The 20,903-nt window shown below is 40.1% G+C and overlaps 2 protein-coding genes across 2 annotated transcripts; both read right to left on the bottom strand.

Annotated features, from left to right (window-relative positions):
* Positions 1-551: 551 nt before the first annotated feature.
* Positions 552-4,385, bottom strand: ocstamp (osteoclast stimulatory transmembrane protein). Its single transcript, XM_014136474.3, has 3 exons — positions 4,104-4,385; positions 2,600-3,614; positions 552-2,442 (listed from the first exon to the last, which is right to left on the bottom strand). Exons 1-3 carry the CDS (start codon positions 4,145-4,147, stop codon positions 2,062-2,064), a joined length of 1,440 nt encoding a protein of 479 aa, XP_013991949.1. The 5' UTR covers positions 4,148-4,385; the 3' UTR covers positions 552-2,061.
* Positions 4,386-5,261: 876 nt separating this feature from the next.
* slc13a3 (solute carrier family 13 member 3) lies at positions 5,262-18,791 on the bottom strand. The gene is made up of 13 exons (XM_014136207.3): positions 18,616-18,791; positions 17,739-18,004; positions 17,379-17,542; positions 13,623-13,683; positions 13,332-13,511; positions 12,836-12,961; positions 12,545-12,637; positions 12,148-12,252; positions 11,927-12,024; positions 8,361-8,473; positions 7,975-8,136; positions 7,177-7,314; positions 5,262-7,061 (listed from the first exon to the last, which is right to left on the bottom strand). Exons 1-13 carry the CDS (start codon positions 18,730-18,732, stop codon positions 6,876-6,878), a joined length of 1,809 nt encoding a protein of 602 aa, XP_013991682.1. The 5' UTR covers positions 18,733-18,791; the 3' UTR covers positions 5,262-6,875.
* Between the last annotated feature and the right edge of the window lie 2,112 nt (positions 18,792-20,903).

Here is a 20,903-nt window from a genome sequence, read left to right as displayed (position 1 = left end):
TGACCTAGCTGTGTCTGAAATTTGGTGGCTCTATCACAAAGTCCACAATTTTTTAATTTAGCCACTGGACTATGGTCAAAAGGACCTCAATATGACCCCTATTGTCTTAAGAGTACTTTTTTGTCTTTATTATCTGTGGGGTTTATTTAGTGGGTAAATACATTTTCATATTGTTTGGAATGATTTTACCCTATTTTCTTCTAACAGGAAATCTGGAGTGGCAGCCAATTATATTAAGGCCAGGCCAGGCTTCCTAGACTGCCTCCAATCTTTAAAAAGTTCTTTAAAGGTATCTAGTATTAATGTACCAAGTTTGATATTTGTATCATAAAATGGAACAATTATTTAACCTTTCCGCTGGACTATTTGACCTTGTGTCTCTCATAATCACCCCATTTGACAAAGCTGGCCTTACTTTTACATGATGCTTCATTAATGACATTCAATTTCTATGCTAGCTTGGATTACAATCAAGAGATCAAGTTACAGGCAAGATATTATACAATTTATTAACCTTTTATTTTGGTACAGAACCAAAGATTTATGTGAAGAGAAATTATATGAATTATACATTTTGTTCCAGGCCTCACAGCAACAAAGCATAGAATATTAGACACATAGTCTTGAATTATGGGAGAAGAAAAAAGAAGATGGACAAAATGGCTGGATAAAAAATATATGAACAGGCGTTCTAATAATACTCTAGCTAAAAGTGCCTTCTGATGCCTTCTGGGAGTTGAAAGCAGTGTGCTGCTAAAAACGCTGAAGCATTTTTATGGTATGACAAAAAAAAAAAATATCACAAAGGTTCAGAAACTGTTTTTGCTCTCAGATTTTTACATTTAGCAGACACTCTTATCCAGAGTGACTTACAGTAGTGAATACATACATTTCATGTATTTTTTTTGTTTGTACTGACCCCCCGTGGGAATTGAACCCACAACTCTGGCGTTGCACACACCATGCTGGCATTGCAAACACCATGCTCTACCAACTGAGCCACAGGGAAGGCCAGATAGAGTTTAAGTTTTAGGTGTCATATGAAAATGAGTTTTACACGATCTAATCCATCATTGACCAGAAAGAATAAACAGTATAATACAAAAACACTAAAATAATAATTGTGATTGTTATGCACATTTTAAAGCATGATTATATTCATTAATTTGTAATTACATACGGAAGGCCCACACATGACACGACTATGTGTCACAATATTTGCCCTCTGAACATTCATCTGAGTCTAATTAATTGAATTGGACAAATAGTTTGTTGACACAGATTTTCAATGAGTTTGTTTTATGCTCCTTGTTATGAGTATTTTCATATCCTATTTGTGCCATAAAAACTCCTCAAATGCACTTAGTGTTAGTGACACCTAGTGGGGCTAGGTGTCAGCTAGTCGTCTGTTGATTGTGGAGTTCTCCCTCGCAGTCAGAAACAAAGTAATAAACGGTCCTGTTCCTTACATGGAGTAAAAAGTAGTTTTACTTTAAAAGGGAACTCAAAGCCATTTTTATCAAATTCTTTAAAGCATCAACCGTTCACAATATAAAACATTGAGTGAAAACGCTTATGATTGTCTGTTATATGGTATTATTTCTTCATTAAGCCTACAAACATGGTTTCATGAGTGTTGTTGAGATGGGGCAGTGTGGGCGTAAAAGGGGTGCTCCACGACCAGGAGAAAGGTCATATGACTGTGACTCAGTAACAGGATGCCCTGTCCTGTTCTCAACAGGCCCTTTGGCTCATGGAGAGCAGGATGTTGGCACTGAATTCATCAATTGTATTTTAACACAGGGATAAGCATGCTTGTATCACTTTGAAGTTACATTTTTTATTCCATGTTTTTCGTTTGTATATTGCAGAATCAGTTCAATCTGAAAATATGGACAAATTGAATCAACAAATTCTCTCAGCTGACAGCTGGGGAGACTGAGGAGGGTTTTCTCCAATTCTAAAATACATCTATTATAACAGCAATAGCTCAAGAGGAGCAGTGAACGTATTAAAAGCAGAGGTCTCCCTTAACTACATATAATGACAGCAAGTCAAGCTTCAAATTACGTTTTGGTTTGTGTGAACGCTGGTCTCATTCACAGCTTCAATGAAAAAGATCTTGTTTTCTTTTGTGTCCTGTTTCGCCTGTATCTTCTTCAATAAGAAATTAATTCTTTTTTCCTCCTGCTTTTTGAAGAAGGATGCAGACACTTTTCTGCGGATGCGCCTGGCGTAGACCTCCAGTAACACCATGATGTAGCTCACCAGACAGAGTAGTCCCAGGAAGACCCTAACTCTCAGGTCTGGTGCAGAGGGCTCAATATCACAGCGTAAAGCCTCTGGGCTAAATGTCCAGTCATACTGCTTGTGGAAGTTTGCCAGTTCTGTATCACTACAGACAGCTGGGATAATATATAGGCCTGGAATGCGCAGGTGAATCTGTCAGAGAAAAGAGAATCCAGTCCCCATTTGTCCACTGTGTTATTCAATTTCTATATCATCATTGATCTCAAGGCTACACATTATATAATGTCACATTATGTTCTGTGATGTGCCCGACCTCATATAGAAAAGTACTGTATCAATATTGACCTACCTTATATTTCACAGCTATGCTGACAGATGTAGCTGGAACATCCAGCAGCCAAGGCCCACTCACTGTAGCTAGATGGTACACAATGTGATCCAAAACCATTATGAAGATAATAACAATGAAATACAAAGTCACCACTACCATGGGAGCAAGACATCTGGTAAATTCCTGTTTTGTTATTTTACAACTTGTGGAATTAACCATATTTTTCAAGTTAGTTGGCTCTATCTGGATTCCATCATCAGATGCTTTTTGCAGCAACTGTCTTGTGATGTAAACGTTGTCAAACTTAACTGAAATTACATATGACTTCAGGTAGAAGGCTGATTCAACTATCAGGTAGATTAGAAAGATGGCCGCCAGAATCCTGTTTGACAGAAGTTTATAATCCTCCAGCAGTTTATTGGCACGTGAAAAGTCACTCTCAATCTGCTTGCTTACAGTAACAAACGTATTTTTGACCTTTGACACATCAATGTGTGTAAAATGATCAAATTTCCTCAATCTGTTAACAATATTCAGTTCTTCCTGTTTCACTTTGATAGCCTCTCTAACAAGATCTCTCTTTGCTTCTTGAAACAGCTCAGATGAGTTTAAAAGAGAGTGGACAAAACCTTCAGAGGTGCACTTTAAAACGTGCATCACCACTCCCATGTTAACGGTTATGTTAAGGATGATGCTCAACACTAACACAATCACAGAGGTGGAAATGATCAGCTTGCGCCCCTGTTTGGTGCCCAGACTGGGCAGGATCATAGTTAGTACACAACGAAGAGGATGACAGAGGAACGAGAGGAAAAAGATGGCCACGCTATAGATGCAGGCAGCAGTGCTGGAAGTACCACTGTCATATCTCAGGATCTCTGTCATCCAATGGTAGAGGAGACCACCAGTCACCATGGCGATAATGAAACACATAGAAAGTAACGTCAGGACCTCCTTGGCAGCCTGGGTCGGCTTTGAGTAAACATCCCACAGATACTGTAGAGTGGTCTTTATGGCACCCCAAGGTTCTTGCCTGAAAACCAATGATGGTGTGAATTCAAGTTTTATTAGTTGTATGTACAGTATACACATGGTATACACCGTCAAATGAAGTGCTTACTTGCAGGCTCCTCGACAATGCAACAACAATAAGAAATAATAAAAGGTAAGAATACGAACATAAAGTAAATGGCTTATTAGAATAGACTAAACATGAAACACATTTTAGAATTGCACTGTATTCTAACTAGGCTGTGAATTTGATCAAACTGCAATATCCACCATTCTGACTATCATCATGTATTGTTTTAATATCAACATTATACAAGAGCAGAATAGCTTATTATTGTGTAATTAACACTAATAAGCCAGCTTTCTTAAATTCACAAGAAGGGCCTAGCACAATTCACTGTGAAAATAATATACATTTTACTATAACATTAATTCCTTAAATCATCTCATAAATAGCTGTCCAGTAACCTAATGTCTATTTCACTCAAAAGACTGACAAATGAACACCTACCTCAATGAAAAGCCAAAGCCCATGCACTCAGTAATGCTCTTCATTTTCCTTGGTAACAGTGCATGTGAAGTTACACAGTTGTCTGATGGGGGTAACTGTGAAGTTTGATACAGAAACTTATCATGCACAGTCACTGCCACATAGATGTGTAAGACGGTTCCCTAGGGGAGAGAAGGGCTCTTGCTCATGCTCACATGCTGACACACACTCACTGACATTGGCAGGCATAACAAGTCAACACATGATGGAACATGCAATGCTTGGTGACTAATCATTTAGAGAAGTACTGGTGAGTTAAAAGGTTCTATATGAGCGTTGTGGTATCCTATTTAGAGGTTGAAACATAACCCTGTGGGAGGTCATACTACTGCTGACTAATAGGAGGGGGGATTGCTATGATCTGGGAAACTATGAGCATGTGAGCAATTGTACGAATTTTCCAAAATAAAATGTTTAGCTGGGGCTTTTTTAATTTCCCTTTGTATTACAGTCAATTAATACGTATATTTGATTGGTTGAGCATCAAGGTTGAGCAGTTTCATGTTGTGGTATGACTTGTCAAACTTCCTTTTCCAAAATGTCGTGTTCCTTTTCCAACAAGTTCTCCTATTTAACTTTTTTAACAAAGTGTCATTGTGTTTTGTTGTAGTTTGTCTCATTTAATGGCATCTCCACCAATAACCCTTCCTCTCTTACACTGAGTAACTACTTCAGAGTTCGGCTGAGTTAACCATGTGCCAGACCTTGAGACTTTACAACACCAAATAGACACTATAAGGAATGTACAGCCCTTCACCATTCTTTAGAGAAACAGGGGCCAAAATATCACTCCTTGGTTCCAGACACATGTAGAAATTGTGTTCCAACCTAATTTCAATGCAACCTTCTTTCAAATGTGTTCACTTGTTTGTTCGCCTCATTTGGCTTATTGGGTATCTTGTTTGGTGCTGTCAGGCATTGGCGTTTGAATGAGACTTGATTCCAGGACATATTATGCTGTGTCACCTGGGTCAATAATTAAAACCCATCTGAATATTATCCCATGGTTTGAGTTGCTCTGTAGTGTATATTACTGTGTGGCATGTCTGTTGGTACCTGCTCACTGACATCAGCTAAATATACCAATTCCATGGATTGGCGAAAAATGAAAAGAACACATTTGCTGTTGAGTTTTATTTTGGTAACAACAGTAGTATTAAGAAAATAACAAAGCGACAAAATGTGCATTGATAAACCTAAACGTACTACACAAAATACAAACTATGGTAGAAAATTGTTAATTAGATTTCCACGTACCACATTTCTAATGATTACTTCAAATGAAATAAGATCAGAAAATCAGGATTTCTGGATTTTAAAGACATGATGAAAAGCAAAAATGACCTTCTGTGTGTAACTTAGAATGTGTTAAAACATGTGCAGCCAGTGACCCCATGGGCTAGGTAAGTATTTTTCATGAATAATTCACAAACTCTTGTTGTGTGTCAACTAAAGTCCAATGGAGGATCGAGTTCAAGTGTGATTTACCAGTAGGTGGCGGACTTGGAGGATGAGCGTTCAGTGTGATTTACTAGTAGGTGGAGGACTTGGAGGATGAGCGTTCAGTGTGATTTACCAGTAGGTGGCGGACTTGGAGGATGAGTGTTCAGTGTGATTTACCAGTAGGTGGCAGACTTGGAGGATGAGCGTTCAGTGTGATTTACCAGTAGGTGGCGGACTTGGAGGATGAGCGTTCAGTGTGATTTACCAGTAGGTGGCGGACTTGGAGGATGAGCGTTCAGTGTGATTTACTAGTAGGTGGCGAACTTGGAGGATGAGCGTTCAGTGTGATTTACCAGTAGGTGGCGGACTTGGAGGATGAGCGTTCAGTGTGATTTACCAGTAGGTGGCGGACTTGGAGGATGAGCGTTCAGTGTGATTTACCAGTAGGTGGCGGACTTGGAGGATGAGCGTTCAGTGTGATTTACTAGTAGGTGGCGGACTTGGAGGATGAGCATTCAGTGTGATTTACTAGTAGGTGGCGGACTTGGAGGATGAGCGTTCAGTGTGATGAAATGGATTGGATCTATTATCATCAAGCAGACTGCTAACACCCTAATCAATAAGGATTATCCTCACAAACACTATCTAGGGAATGTTACAGAGACGAATGAGACGGACACTCGCAAAGTGGCACACTGACCAGCAGAGGTCCCTAAGATGCAAGTCATTTCAGCAAGCATAGTGACAGAATGATGACACAGACATCACCGGTGTCTGGACAAAAATGGTGTCCGACATGACTTGTTGTATAACTGTGGAAGAGAATGTAACAACAGACAGACCAACCACTGTCTATTCTGTCACCCCCTGCCCTGCCCAAACAAATTCACTTCAAATGGAAACTTGGCATGGGGACCTAAAACAAACCAGGACAAAACATTGGACACATCTGGGAGACCAGGGGTTCGTGGCATGTGACAAGCAAGAAAATTAGCTGATAGAACTTAGTATAATCTACACGACAGAAGAAGTAGAGCACAAGGAGAGCCTGAACAAAAAAAATCTAAACTCATATAGTATACAGTAGGCAAATGGCAAAATCTAAAAGTGTACAGGACATTAGCAACATGGTATAGCCATCACACCATAGGCTAAATAACTTAAAGTAACAGCTCCCCAAATCTATAGTTGACTTTTGTACATATTCAGAAATGCTGCTCAAGTATTTACTATATAATACCGTGTAACACTTTGCATTGGATAAGCTTCAGATCTACGGTATGCAGTGTATCACAAACTAGTAAGGTTGAAAGGTGGGACGGAGGGGAACTGTATATCTGTGACAGTACTGGACATGTTGACTGGACGAGCCCAGTCTGGATAAGTCTCCAAACTGAACATGGCACGACCCCAAGTGTTCATGGCCAGAGAAACTGATAAAATGCCCAAAATGTTCATCACAAAGCCTGTTTTCACCTGGGAATAGAAAAACCAAACAGATGTAAATCATCTGTCTACTAGGATAGAGTATGTTTAAGTTTAAGAACAGTCTGAAATATGGTCACACGGTATATTGGCGTGAGGATCTTACCATGTCCTTCACCAAAAGATGGCCAGATGCAAAGGCAATGGAGTTGGGAGGGGTGGAGACTGGCAACATGAAGGCAAATGAACATCCTGTTGTCGCAGGTATCATGAAGTAAAGAGGATTCACCTTGACAAACATAGCCTGTAGAGAGGAGACAAACACAGTCATTGATATTGTGCAGAAATAATGTGTTAACGGAGAATAATAATACTTTGAAACAGTTTTTTTGCAGATAAACACAAGGAACACAAATGAACAAAGAGTGTGTGAATCCACATCGCATTCAATAAGTGGCAATGATATTCCAAATTCTTAGTAACGTATTTGGCTTAGAAATGAGGCTGAAGATAAGTAACTAGGTTGCCCTTGTCAGGGTGATACTGGATGATACTGGGTGGGTACTATTGCTTAGATTTAACAATACAGTAAGACATTGGCACAGACAGACGAAGACAACTGGTTACTGATAACTGTAGTTAATGTCCAACAGACCAAACAGCTATGATGCTACACTGACAGATCTGTTAACCCCATGACAAACAGTAAAAAAAGTCAATTGCTGTGGGAGATTAGAGTAGAGAGCATCAACTTGCCCATGGATTAGTAATACAGTGGAGTTCAAGGCTTTATGGTAGTTCACAAGGGTATTCAAAAATACTACACACAAAATACACCTTTCTTCAAAATGAGTGTTTTCTAGTCGTCCTCTTCATACCCACAGGGTACTTCATTCTTAATAATGGAAACATCTAACTAAATGTTGAGTGCAGTGGTCATGTCATACAGTAGATGACAGCTCACCAGTTCAGCGATGACGGGCAGGAATATGATAATGGTGGCGGTGTTGCTGGCGAACTCTGTGAAGCAGGCCAGGAAAGCTGTGATAAACATGACTGCCACAGCAGGAGGGATCTGAGCAATAGGCTGGAGGTAGGCTCCTATCCACGCTGCCAGTCCTGACTCCTACACCACAGGGACAGATCATCAAGACCGTCCTTGACTCAGTAGTAGCAGAAATAGGTCAAAAAGTATAGAAATCACCACACAACAGCTATTTGAATGTACACAAATGAGAATGTGAGTTAAAGGGATTTCATATCTATGGTGTGCACCATGAAACATGAAAGGGGCTTACCCATAGAGATCATAAGACTTAATGGTGCTATATGTAAATTATATGGTTTTACCTCACATCCCTTGGCCATGGCAAAGCCTCCACCCAGCAACAGAATGATATTCCATGGGACACATTCCTGTGCTTTCTTCCATGATAGTAGAGGAACATATGGAGTATTTGGGGCTGTGGAAAACATGACAGGGTATGAAATCGACCTCTGCCCAACAGACAAATCCAGGTCAACCACCAAAATATCAGAATATCTAACCTGCAAGGGGCTTTGAAAAGAGGCAATAAAGAAAAGGCTGCAGCTAGGGGTTAGGGGTCAAAGTAACGGTTATCAAATCAAATCAAATTTGATTTGTAACATGCGCCGAATACAACAGGTGTAGATTTATAATCCGTTAACCAACAATGCAGATTAAAGAAAAAAATTAAGAAATAAAAGTAACAAATAATTAAAGAGCAGCAGTAAAATAACAGCAGCGAGGCTATATACAGGGGGTACCGGTACAGAGTCAATGTGCGGGGGCACCGGTTAGTTGAGGTAATTGAGGTAATATGTACATGTAGGTAGAGTTATTAAAGTGACTATGTGTAACCGATGTGAAATGGCTAGTTAGTTAGCGGTGGTGCCCGCTAATAGCATTTCAATCAGTGACGTCACTCGCTCTGAGACTTGAAGTAGGGTTTCCCTTTGCGTTGCAAGGGCCGCGGCGTTTGTGGCGCGTTGGGTAACGATGCTTCGTGGGGTGTCAGTTGTTGATGTGTGCAAGGGTCCCTGGTTTGAGCCCAGGTTTGGGCGAAGAGAGGGACGGAACCTACACAGTTACATATGCATAGATAATAACAGAGAGTAGCAGCAGCCTAAAAGAGGGAATGAGGGCAATGCAAATAGTCTGGGTAGCCATTTGATTAGATGTTCAGGAGTCTTATGGCTTGGGGGTAGAAGCTGTTTAGAAGCCTCTTGGACCTAGACTTGGCGCTCCGGTACCGCTTGCCGTGCGGTAGCAGAGAGAACACTCTATGACTAGAGTGGCTGGAGTCTTTGACAATTTTTAGGGCCTTCCTCTGACACAGCCTGGTATAGAGGTCCTGGATGACAGGAAGCTTTGCCCCAGTGATGTGCTGGGCCATACGCACTACCCTTTGCAGTGCCGTGCGGTCAGAGGCCGAGCAGTTGCCATACCAGGCAGTAAAGCAAACCATCAGGATGCTCTTGATGGTGCAGCTGTAGAACCTTTTGAGGATCTGAGGACTCATTTTGGTTACAAAAGAAGGCTGATTGGGGTTTTGTTTCTGTCTCGGGTACCGCTCTGCCGGACATTTTTCATTTGTCAATAAGTTAAATGTTTTGCCCGGCAGAACATAAAGTTATGAATATAACTACTGTTCCCTGAAGGGAGGGAACGAGGTACAACATCACTATGGGGAGTTGCGCTTTTGTTGTACAGAGTGAACTGACTGAAAGGGAACTATTATTTCACAGGCTAATTCTTAACATACCTACTCAAAATAGTTTTTAATAAAGAACATTAAAGAGCTCAATGCCAAACATATACATATTCTAATCTCGCTGGAAAAATATGAGGGTAGAAAATGAAAACACTGGTATTTCTGTTGCATATGAAGTTGTGTGCTATGTTAAAGCAGTGGGTGAACACAGAGCAAAGTACACAGAGCAAACCAACGTGGGGCAACACATTTTTGAGGGATTAATAATAAGGGGCGAAAGTCTTACCTCACAACGGGACTCTGCTCAGACTCACTAATCTACGTCATTAACATTCCTCAGGTTATTTACAGTACGTTACAACAGAGCCAATACAAGTTCTGCTTCAGAAATGGATTAATGAAATTACAAAAAAGGAGGAGTCAATGTTACTGTAATTTATGTCTGGTGAGGCATAACTGAATAATAATGTGACTTTAAAAACCCAGATCTACAGTGCATCTACAGTGCATTCGGAAAGTATTCAGACCCCTTCCCTTTTTCCACATTTTGTTACGTTACGGCCTTATTCTAAAATGGATTAATTAAAATACTCCTCAATCTACACACAATACCCCATAATGACAAAGAGAAAACAGGTTAGTATTAAAAATTAAAAACAGAAATACCTTATTTACATAAGTACTCAGAACCCTTTTGCTATAAGACTTGAAATTGAGCTCAGGTGCATCCTGTTTCCATTGATCATCCTTGAGATGTTTCTACAACTTGATTGGAGTCCACCTGTGGTAAATTGAATTGATTGGACATGATTTGGAAAGGCACACACCTGTTTATATAAGGTCCCACAGTTGACAGTGCATGTCAGAGCAAAAAACAAGCCATGAGGTCTAAGAAATTGTCCAAAGAGCTCCGAGACAGGATTGTGTCAAGGCACAGATCTGGGGAAGGGTACCAAAACATTTCTGCAGCATTGAAGGTCCCCAAGAACCCAGTGGACTCCATCATTCTTAAATGGTAGAAGTTTGGGACCACCAAGAACCAGATGGTCACTCTGACAGAGTTCCAGAGATCCTCTGCGGAGATGGGAGAACCTTCCAGAAGGACATCCATCTCTGCAGCACTCCACCAATCAAGCCATTTGTTCTACTTAATAGTAGAGTGGCCGGACGGAACCAACTCCTCAGTAAAAGGCACATGACAGCTGGGTTGGAGTTTGCCAAAAGGCACCTAAAGGAACTTCATACCATGAGAAACAAGATTCTCTGGTGTAATGAAACTAAGACTGAACTCTTTGGCATGAATGCCAAGCGTCACGTCTGGAGGAAACCTGGCACCATCCCTACGGTGAAGCATGGTGGTGGCAGCATCATGCTGAGAGGATGTTTTTCAGCGGCAGGGACTGGGTGACTAGTCAAGATCAAGGGAAAGATAAACGGAGAAAGGTACAGTGAGATCCTTGATGAAAACCTGCTCCAGAGCTCTCAGTACCTCAGGTTCACCATCCAACTTGACAACAACCCTAAGTACACAGACAAGACAACGTAGGAGTGGCTTCGGGGACAAGTCTCTGAAAGTCCTTGAGTGGCCCAGCCAGAGCCCGGACTTGAACCCGATTGAACATCTCTGGAAAGACCTGAAAATAGCTGTGCAGCGACGCTCCCCATCCAAACTGACAGAGCTTGAGAGGAAACAGAGAAGAATGGGAGAAACTCACCAAATACAGGTGTGCCAAGCTTGTAGCGTCATACCCAAGAAGGCTCAAGGCTGCAATCGCTGCCAAAGGTACTTCAACAAAGTACTGAGTAAAGGGTCTGAATACTTATGTAAATGTAAATATTTCCTTTTTTTATATATACATTTGCAAAAATGGCTAAAAACCTGTTTCTGTTTTGACATGATGGGATATTGTGTGTAGATTAATGAGGGGGAAAAACGATTTAATCAATTTTGGAATAAGACTGTAACCTAACAAAATGTGGAAAAAGGTCAAGGGGTCTGAATAATTTCCGAATGCAATGTATACAGCTGCTTCACTCCATCTAATCTTTTGATTTGAAAATATACAGTTTTCTCTATATCAGTACAGAAAGGCTATATGATTTGAGACGGTGGTATTTTCAATCTACATATTCTAAAAACGTATTTCTCATTATTTGGGACATATCCTTTCTGGTACTGACCTCTAGAATCAAACCACCAGCTAAGAGAGGGCTTTTGGGAAGGGAAGAAGAATAGGATTGACACAATGATCACTCCAGTGGTCGCATCTGACACATACCTGCAGGAGGAAGAGAATCAAAGAAGAGGAAGTCATGAAGCAGCTGGTTTCCTCAAGCCTCCAGTGAATTATACAGACATTTCCTAGTTAACGGGCAGTGGATTGTCAGCTTGTCTCTCTTACCCGTTGTTGAAAAACGTGGACCATCCAGTTACAAATTTAGGATCTCTTGTAAACAGGAGAACGGCAAACAAAATGAAAAAGAATGCGATGGCTCCTTCTGCAAAACTAAAACGGAAGATAGGAAATGATTGTCTAAGGAATTCTACATTACCACCGACATATAGTCCAGAGGGTCTAGAACAGGGGTAGGGTCTAGAACAAGGGTAGTCATCTTTAGTCCTGGAGGGCTGCAGCAGGTTTTTGTTCCATCCCAGCATTAACACACTGATTCAAATAAACAATCTAAAACATGTGAACAATGTGGCCCTCCTGAACTTGAATTAGTCACCCCTGGTGTAGGACATGATTTAAGAATGGAGCATGTTGCCTGTGATTTAGTCTAGAGATATGTCCTTACTTTATGGGGCCTAGTTTTCTGTAGTCTTCATCAATCACAGCCTCAGCCTTCGCCTCTGCTTGTGCTCTTTCGTCCTGTTTCTTCACACACAACCTGAACACAACAAATAGTATGAAAATAATGTGGAAATATCTGACAGGTAGGTGAATGTATTACTCCATACTGCTTCAAAAAGTGTGCAGTAAATAATCCTAGAACTCTACCACAGACTGCCACATGTCGTCATCTATGGTCACATTTTTATATTACACTGATGAGGTGCTGTGCTTAGATCTGATTTCACCATCATACCGTGTATTCAAGCCCCCGTAGAGGAAAGAAATCCATAGCCATCCCAAGATGAGGAAGAACACCATGAGAGGAAATGCGAATGCAAACCAAGAGCCAAAATTGATCAAGTCGCACTCTGGGAAGTAACTAGAACACAAAGAAGCATCTGTCAAAAACGGTACAGCAAACATGAAAAAAGTAGTATTTTATGGTCTAAATGTAACATGTTATTCGTACACAGCTATTTGCCAGTTAAATCCTAACAGGCCTTTAAGAGGGACGTCTGAAGTTCTACAATGTCTGAAACATTCCAGTACCTGTGTCACTTGTCTCATCTTTTTTCATAATGGTTAAAAGTTTGTACGTTGTACAAAACCCTGTACTAGACCTCCTCAGAGAGACATTCTCACCTTACAGATCATTATTGCTCTATCTGATGGGCCTGTGAGGTCTATGAGAGGGTATGTTCAGATGCAGTAGGAGAAAGTGAGATCAGCCAAGTCTTCAACTTGGGTACCTCTTAAGTTGTCCAATGAGGATGAGGTTTGGTGCAGTGCCTGTCAGGGTGGCAGTCCCTCCGATACTGGCAGCGTACGGGATACATATCAGGAAGCCTTTCCACACCTTCATCTGGTACTCTGACTCTATCCTGATCTCCTCTGCAGTACTCCCATCTGAACGCTCCATCCGATCAGGTCTTAAGATATAATTATACCAACATTAGTAAATAGCTACACGATAACCATGAATCCTATTCTAACAACATGAGAGCTTCAATTGTTCAGTTTGTTTATGTTTGCTTTCTTACCCGTCTATAGACAATATCTGTTTTTCAGAGGGCAGTGCATGCAGCTTTACTCGCGCTTGACCTGATGGATGTTGAAGTGAACAGGTTGTGTTAGAGTTATTCTCTCCATTGTTTATTCTGCAGTGACAAATTACTAAATATATATGTTTTTAAGGACGGGCTTAGACGTCATAACAATTCCATATTGAAGACCAATTTGAACGCGATTTAGGGGGTCATCTAAGTGTAAATAAAGGCTAAATAAAAAAATAAAAAAAGGCCTCTACTGAGAATCAACACGTTTCCCATGAACCAATTACTGTGATGCTACAGTATCCATAGCAATAGAATGAATGAGATAAGCTATAACAGATATTTAAACATTTCTTTCTCATCAAAGACTGTGAGTTCCAGTTTTCTTTAGGCCTTTGTCATATTTAATATATGACTTGAAAGGCGGCTAATATGTTTAATCAATTATCATTTGAATATTGACATGTCATGCACCGAAGGCAATGTGATGGAACAGGTAGTTGTAAAAGAGTTCACACCTTCAGTTACCTATTACAGTTTTAGTGTGGAAATATCACTCTTAGCTTTAGAAAGTTGAAGTATAATATGTTTGTTTTTGTAAGCACTACAAACAATTTGCATTATAGTGTCAACAGACCAAATTTGTCCTGGCTTGGCCACTTAATATTTTTGATCTTTTCACTCGATGTACACTACCGGTCAAAAGTTTTAGAACACCTACTCATTCAAGGGTTTTTCTTTATTTTACTATTTTCTACATTGTAGAATAATAGTGAAGACATCAAAACTATGAAATAACACATATGGAATCATGTAGTAACCAAAAAAGTGTTAACCTGTTATGGCTAGGGGGCAGTATTTTCACGGCTGGATAAAAAACGTACCTGATTTAATCTGGTTACCACTCCTACCCAGTAACTAGAATATGCATATACTTATTACATATGGATAGAAAACACCCTAAAGTTTCTAAAACTGTTTGAATGGTGTCTGTGAGTATAACAGAACTCATTTGGCAGGCAAAAACCTGACAAGGTTTCAGGCAGGAAGTGGCCTGTCTGACAAGGTGTCGTTCTTCTTGTCTCTGTTTATTGAAGAGTGAGGATCTTAGCTGTCCCGTGACACTTCCTACGGCTGCCATAGGGTCTCAGAAGGCGGTAAAAAGCTGAATCGTGGCTTTGCAGGCTCTGGCTGAAAAAAAGTAGCGCGTTTGGGTAGTGGCTGGTTACAGTACTGTGAGACTCAGGCTCGTGCCCGCGTCGACCGAAAGCTTTGTTTACTTTCCTCTGTTTAGCTAAAAGGAGATTCCCGGTCGGAATATTATCGCTTTTTTACGAGAAAAATTGTATAAAAATGGATTTTAAACAGCGGTTGACATGCTTCGAAGTACGGTAATGGAATATTTAGATTTTTTTTGTCACGAATTGCGCCATGCGCACGACCCTGATTTACCATTTCAGATAGTGTCTGGGACGCACGAACAAAACGCAGCTATTCGGATATAACGATGGATTATTTTGGACCAAACCAACATTTGTTATTGAAGTAGCAGTCCTGGGAGTGCATTCTGACGAAGACAACAAAAGGTAATCAAACTTTTATAATAGTAAACCTGATATTGGTGAGTGCTAAACTTGCCGGGTGTCTAAATAGCTAGCCCGTGATGCCTGGGCTATGTACTTAGAATATTGCAAAATGTGCTTTCACCAAAAAGCTATTTTAAAATCGGACATATCGAGTGCATAGAGGAGTTCTGTATCTATAATTCTTAAAATAATTGTTATGCTTTTTGTGAACGTTTATCGTGAGTAATTTAGTAAATTCTTAGTGAATTCGCAGGAAGTTTGCGGGGGGTATGCTAGTTCTGAACGTCACATGCTAATGTAAAAAGCTGGTTTTTGATATAAATATGAACTTGATTGAACAAAACATGCATGTATTGTATAACATAATGTCCTAGGGTTGTCATCTGATGAAGATCATCAAAGGTTAGTGCTGCATTTAGCTGTCTTCTGAGTTTTTGTGACATTATATGCTAGCTTGAAAAATGGGTGTCTGATTATTTCTGGCTTGGTACTCTGCTGACATAATGTGGTTAGATAAAGGAGAGATAATAGTGTGGTTAGATAAAGGAGAGTCTTGTCTTTAAAATGCTGTGAAATAGTCATATGTTTGAAAAATTGAAGTTTTTGTATTTTTGAGGAATTTGTAATTCGCGCCACGCCTATCATTGGATATTGGAGCAGGTGTTCCGCTAGCGGAACGTCTAGATGTAAGAGGTTAAACAAATCAAAATATGTTTTATATCTGAGATTCTTCAAAGTAGCCACCCTTTGCCTTGATGACAGCTTTGCAAACTCTTGGCATTCTCTCAACCAGCTTCACCTGGAATGCTTTTCCAACAGTCTTGAATGAGTTCCCACATATGCTGAGCACTTGTTGGCTGCTTTTGCTTCACTCTGCGGTTTGACTCAACCCAAACCATCTCAATTTGTTTGAGGTCGGGTGATTGTGGAGGCCAGGACATCTGATGCAGCACTCCATCACTTTCCTTCTTGGTCAAATAGCCCTTACACAGCCTGGAGGTGTGTTTGATCATTGTCCTGTTGAAAAACAAATGATAGTCCCACTAAGCCCAAACCAGATGGGATGGCGTATCGCTGCAGAATGCTGTGGTAGCCATGCTGGTTAAGTCTGCCTTGAATTCTAAATAAATCACAGACAGTGTCACCAGAAAAAAAAAAAACACACCATAACACCTCCTCCTCCATGCTTTATGGTGGGAAATACACATGCTGAGATCATCCGTTCACCCACACCGTGTCTCACAAAGACACGGCGGTTGGAACCAAAAATCTTCAATTTGGACTTCAGAACAAAGGACAAATTTCCACTGGTCTAATGTCCATTGCTCATGTTTCTTGGCCCAAGGGAGTCTCTTCTTCTTAATGGTGTTCTTTAGTACTGGTTTCTTTGTAGCAATTTGACCATGAAGGCCTGATTCACCCAGTCTCCTCTGAACAGTTGATGTTGAGATGTGTCTGTTACTTGAACTCTGTGAAGCATTTCTTCGGGATGCAATTTCTGAGGCTGGTAACTCCAATGAACATATTCTCTGCAGCAGAGGTAACATTGGGTCTTCCATTCCTATGGCAATCCTAATGAGAGCCAGTTTCATCAAAGTGCTTGATGGGTTTTGCGACTGCACTTGAAGAAACTTTCTTGAAATTTTCCGTATTGACTGACCTTTATGTCTTAAAGTAATGATGTACTGTCGTTTCTCTTTGCTTATTTTAGCTGTTCTTGCCATAATATGGACTTGGTCTTTTACCAAATTGGGCTATCTGTGTCACAACACAACTGATTGGCTCAAACACATTAAGAAGGAAAGAAATTCCACAAATTAACTTTTAACAATGCACACCTGTTAATTGAAATACATTCCAGGTGACTACCTCATGAAGCTGGTTGAGAAAATGCCAAGAGTGTTTAAAGTTGTCATTAAGGCAAAGGGTGTCTATTTGAAGAATCTCAAATATAAAATATATTTTGATTTGTTTAACACTTTTTTGGTTAATAGATAATTCCATATGTGTTATTTCATAGTTTTGATATCTTCACTGTTATTCTACAATGTAGAATAATAGTAAACATAAAGAAAAAACATTAAATGAGTAGGTGTTCTAAAACTTTTGACCGGTAATGTATATGGGACAGTTGGAGAAACCCTACACAGCAACTCACCCTCTGTCTCGTCTTTCACCTTACAGTTTTCCTTCAGAGTGGCCAGGTCTCCAAAGAGACTCTCTAGGATGGCGTTAGCAATGGGAAGCATCATGGCCGTTGTTGCTGTGTTACTGAGCCACATGGACAGGAAGGCGGAGGTGATCATCATTCCCAAAATCAACCTGCACAGAGAGATGTACACATGGGTCAGGAGTAAGTGGAGTGACACATCAATACATTTAATATTTCTGATAATATGATTATGTAGGCTATATTTTGCCATATGCAGGGCATTCATATTAGATAATGGAAAATAATCCCAAAATATAAATTGTGATTAATTTATTACTGTTGTATATGGCGATATAGTCTTCTCACCAGGCTGGTTTGACTCCAACAATCTTAAGAACTTTCAGAGCTATTCTGCGATGCAGACCCCATTCCTCAATAGCTGATGCCATAACAAGACCACTGAGAAAGAGAAAATTGGTATCGAGGAAGTACTGAGGGCAGACTTTTTTGGATGGAAGAATTCCCATGGTTGGAAAGAGGCAAACAGGTAGCATGGCAGTGACAGCTAAGGGAAGAGCCTCTGTGCACCAGAACACAGCCATTAGCAGCACCACGTACAGACATTTCCCCTCCTGCAAAACAGAACAGAAACATGTTGGTGAACACTCAAGAGGAAAAGCCAACTGTACCATTTACAAAGATGATCTATTTAATTCATGTTTGTATCATGCTGTGGAAAGACAAATGTACAAGGAACATACTTTTTTATGTGACTGGATTTGCAGAATTAGGGGAGAATTGTAAATAAAGAAGTCTTTGAAGTTATTAGTAATTGGGTTAGGGCTCAGATTGGGCTATGGTTATGATTAAGAGGGGGGAATGAAGTTAAGTCAAGTTATGGATGTAAGGATTGTGTTTTTAGATATATGATGGAGCAGGGCCATGTCCTATACACTGGAATAACATGATCAACCTAAAACAGATCAAAAGTATAGAATTGTAGGTTTTAATCTAATGGGACACTTCTTAGCATCCTGATTCCAATTTCAGTGAAGTCCAACGTTAAAGGGTGTTCGGGTTTAAAGGCAGGTGTGGATATTAATGATAATATCAATTTTAGGCTTGATATGGTTTAGCAATTTGGTTAAGGTATAACCTAAAAGTTGAATCTACTTATTCTTGTAAATTAGAGGAATAAATGGTTACAGTAAGAATATCTGTGCATCTTCCAATAACCACGTACCTTTTCCGGTAGCCCAAAAAGTAACGGGAGAAGAATAAGTGGAGTGAGGAAAAGAATAAGTTGTTTCTTGACACACCAAAGTTTCTTAGCGAATGTGGATATGGTTTCCATTTCCATGTCGAATATGAGCGTCAAAGCTCGTTATGTGACGCTTTAGTGCAGAACTTGACGCCTCTATCTCTTTTATTACCTTGACTTTGTTGTTTTTGCACTCTTGGAGAAGCTTAACTATTGGCTTACAGTTTAACTCCTAACGCGTTGTTCAAGTTATTATTGCTGTCAGCAAATTGATCCTGTTCTGTGGTTGTCCCATCGGGCAGATGATTTATTTTGTTTTACTGATAACAACCAAAATGCAAAGCATTCCAGCAGTCTGGTTGTCTGGTTCCTCCCTGCAAAACAGATGCCATGTCAACGTTAATCAAAAACTGTCAATCATCATGTGATCTTATAGCCTATAACCCATCCATGGAGGATCCCACAAGTAAAGGGGCCAAACAGGTAAGACATGTGAAACGGTATTTAAGGGGGTAGGGACTTGAACCAGTGACCTTGCTTGAAGTTAAAGGATAAGAGCAACATGCATCTGTGCCATAAATGTCAGTCCCTTTAAGCAGAATTCATACGTTTGGAAAAAAATGAAGACCGACTACATGGAAACTACTATTGTAATCAGTAACACTTGACCAAACACCGTTTACGTAGCCTAGTTGTTTTTTTGTAGATAATTGAAAGATAGGCCTATGTCCTATTGCATTTGCGGGTTAAAGAGGTGACTTCAGTTCATTTGTGATTTCGTTGGCGGCTCCCACAATTGCGCGCACAACAACGTAATATATAAGATGTTATTTTATTAGTCCATGGAGATGGACATTTGTCTTCTGCTTTTTTTTAATCCAAACCCTCCGACACACACACACATAGGCCTACACACTAGTGATGCGCGTTTGACTCATAACCCGCAGTCCTCGGGGTTATACCCGCACGGTGGGTGGTTTATGGTCATGCAACATTATGTGGATGAAGGGTGGGTGGTGTATAGGTTGGTGGGTGGCGTGTAGGTTAAATAAAGATAAGACACTACTTTTAAAAAATCTATGAATGTATAATTATTGTGCAATTTATATATTTAGGCTACAAAGCGGTTTTTATGTTAGGCTATATGGCATTAGTGCGTAAGCCTAAACTTTAGGGCCTAACTGTAGGCGCGCCAAATAGCCCACATGCCAATAGCCAAATACTTTTGTGAACGGGCTGAAAAAGTTAACGTAGATCCACTGAGGCAAAAAGGACAATGTCGGCGTTTAATTCAATAAGAGTAAAGCTGTGAAATGGAGAGTTGAAAATAAAGAGAAGGGAGTGACAGAAAATATATTTTTGGGAAAAGTAAAAGAGGATGATAGCATCGCCAGCTATGTCATGTGTGATGATTGTGAGGCACTATACAAATTCGACAGTCACAAGACGGGGACTTCAAATAGGCATGGTATGTCAAGGGAACTTTTAAGACTCCCGTTCAGATGGGTTAAATGGAAACTGAAATCTGGACACTGACTGTAGATCTATAACCTCTCACATAGCCTTAATATCAACTCCTGCAGAATTAAGCATTTCTTGCAGTAAAATTATATAGGCCTACTAAACGTCGGCAACATTTCGCAACAGGAGAGGAGAAATATGATTGAATTCGTTCAGCATCTTGAGAGAATGCAAATGGCATTTAAATACTGTCTGTAGAGGTGCTGTCTTTATCAGCATCATAAAAGCTGATCGTTTTTCAACCACATAAAATATGCATCCAAGCCGAACTGAAATCTTATCCGAAACATGTTGGGTCATTTACACATCTTTATATTTCTTTACAACCCGGCAAACTAATGACATTTGGACATTCTGCACAGAAATTCGTTCTTGTTTTTTGTTGTTGTTGTTAGTCCAATTGCATGTTCTCCCCGGTCCCTAAACGTTTGTTCTGCAAATGAAGCAGAGATGACAGAGAAAACTTGACCGATGTCAACTAGATTGACGCATTCATTCTATCGATTTATGACATTATTCTGCTGTGCAAGGGTTTATTTAGTCTTCTAGAGAAACTGCTATGTATCTAATTATAGACAATTTGACTAAGAAATAGCCTACCAAAATGTCAGAAATTATGAGCAGAAACATATCTAAATCATGCAAAATAAAATATTGTACCCCCTGTCAAAAAAATTCGTTCCTCCCCTGACTGTAGCCTACAGTGCATTTCTAATATTAGAGGTTAGGGTCGGGTACAGGCCTCAGAT

Source organism: Salmo salar, chromosome 13 (assembly GCF_965601325.2).
Source record: "Salmo salar chromosome 13, fSalSal1, whole genome shotgun sequence".
Taxonomy (NCBI): domain Eukaryota; kingdom Metazoa; phylum Chordata; class Actinopteri; order Salmoniformes; family Salmonidae; genus Salmo; species Salmo salar.
Note: the sequence above shows the minus strand (reverse complement) of the source record. Positions and strands in the feature narration are given on the sequence as shown.

Excerpts from the sequence above, each read along its gene's own strand:
- ocstamp (XM_014136474.3), bottom strand. The coding sequence starts at position 4,147 with ATGAAGAGCATTACTGAGTGCATGGGCTTTGGCTTTTCATTGAG. Across the intron at positions 3,615-4,103 it reads GGCTTTGGCTTTTCATTGAG|GCAAGAACCTTGGGGTGCCA; the intron begins GTAGGTGTTCAT and ends ATTGGTTTTCAG. Across the intron at positions 2,443-2,599 it reads GCATAGCTGTGAAATATAAG|ATTCACCTGCGCATTCCAGG; the intron begins GTAGGTCAATAT and ends TTTCTCTGACAG.
- slc13a3 (XM_014136207.3), bottom strand. The coding sequence starts at position 18,732 with ATGGAAATGGAAACCATATCCACATTCGCTAAGAAACTTTGGTGTGTC. Across the intron at positions 13,512-13,622 it reads CAGATATTGTCTATAGACGG|ACCTGATCGGATGGAGCGTT; the intron begins GTAAGAAAGCAA and ends TTATATCTTAAG. Across the intron at positions 12,025-12,147 it reads TCCACGTTTTTCAACAACGG|GTATGTGTCAGATGCGACCA; the intron begins GTAAGAGAGACA and ends TTCCTCCTGCAG.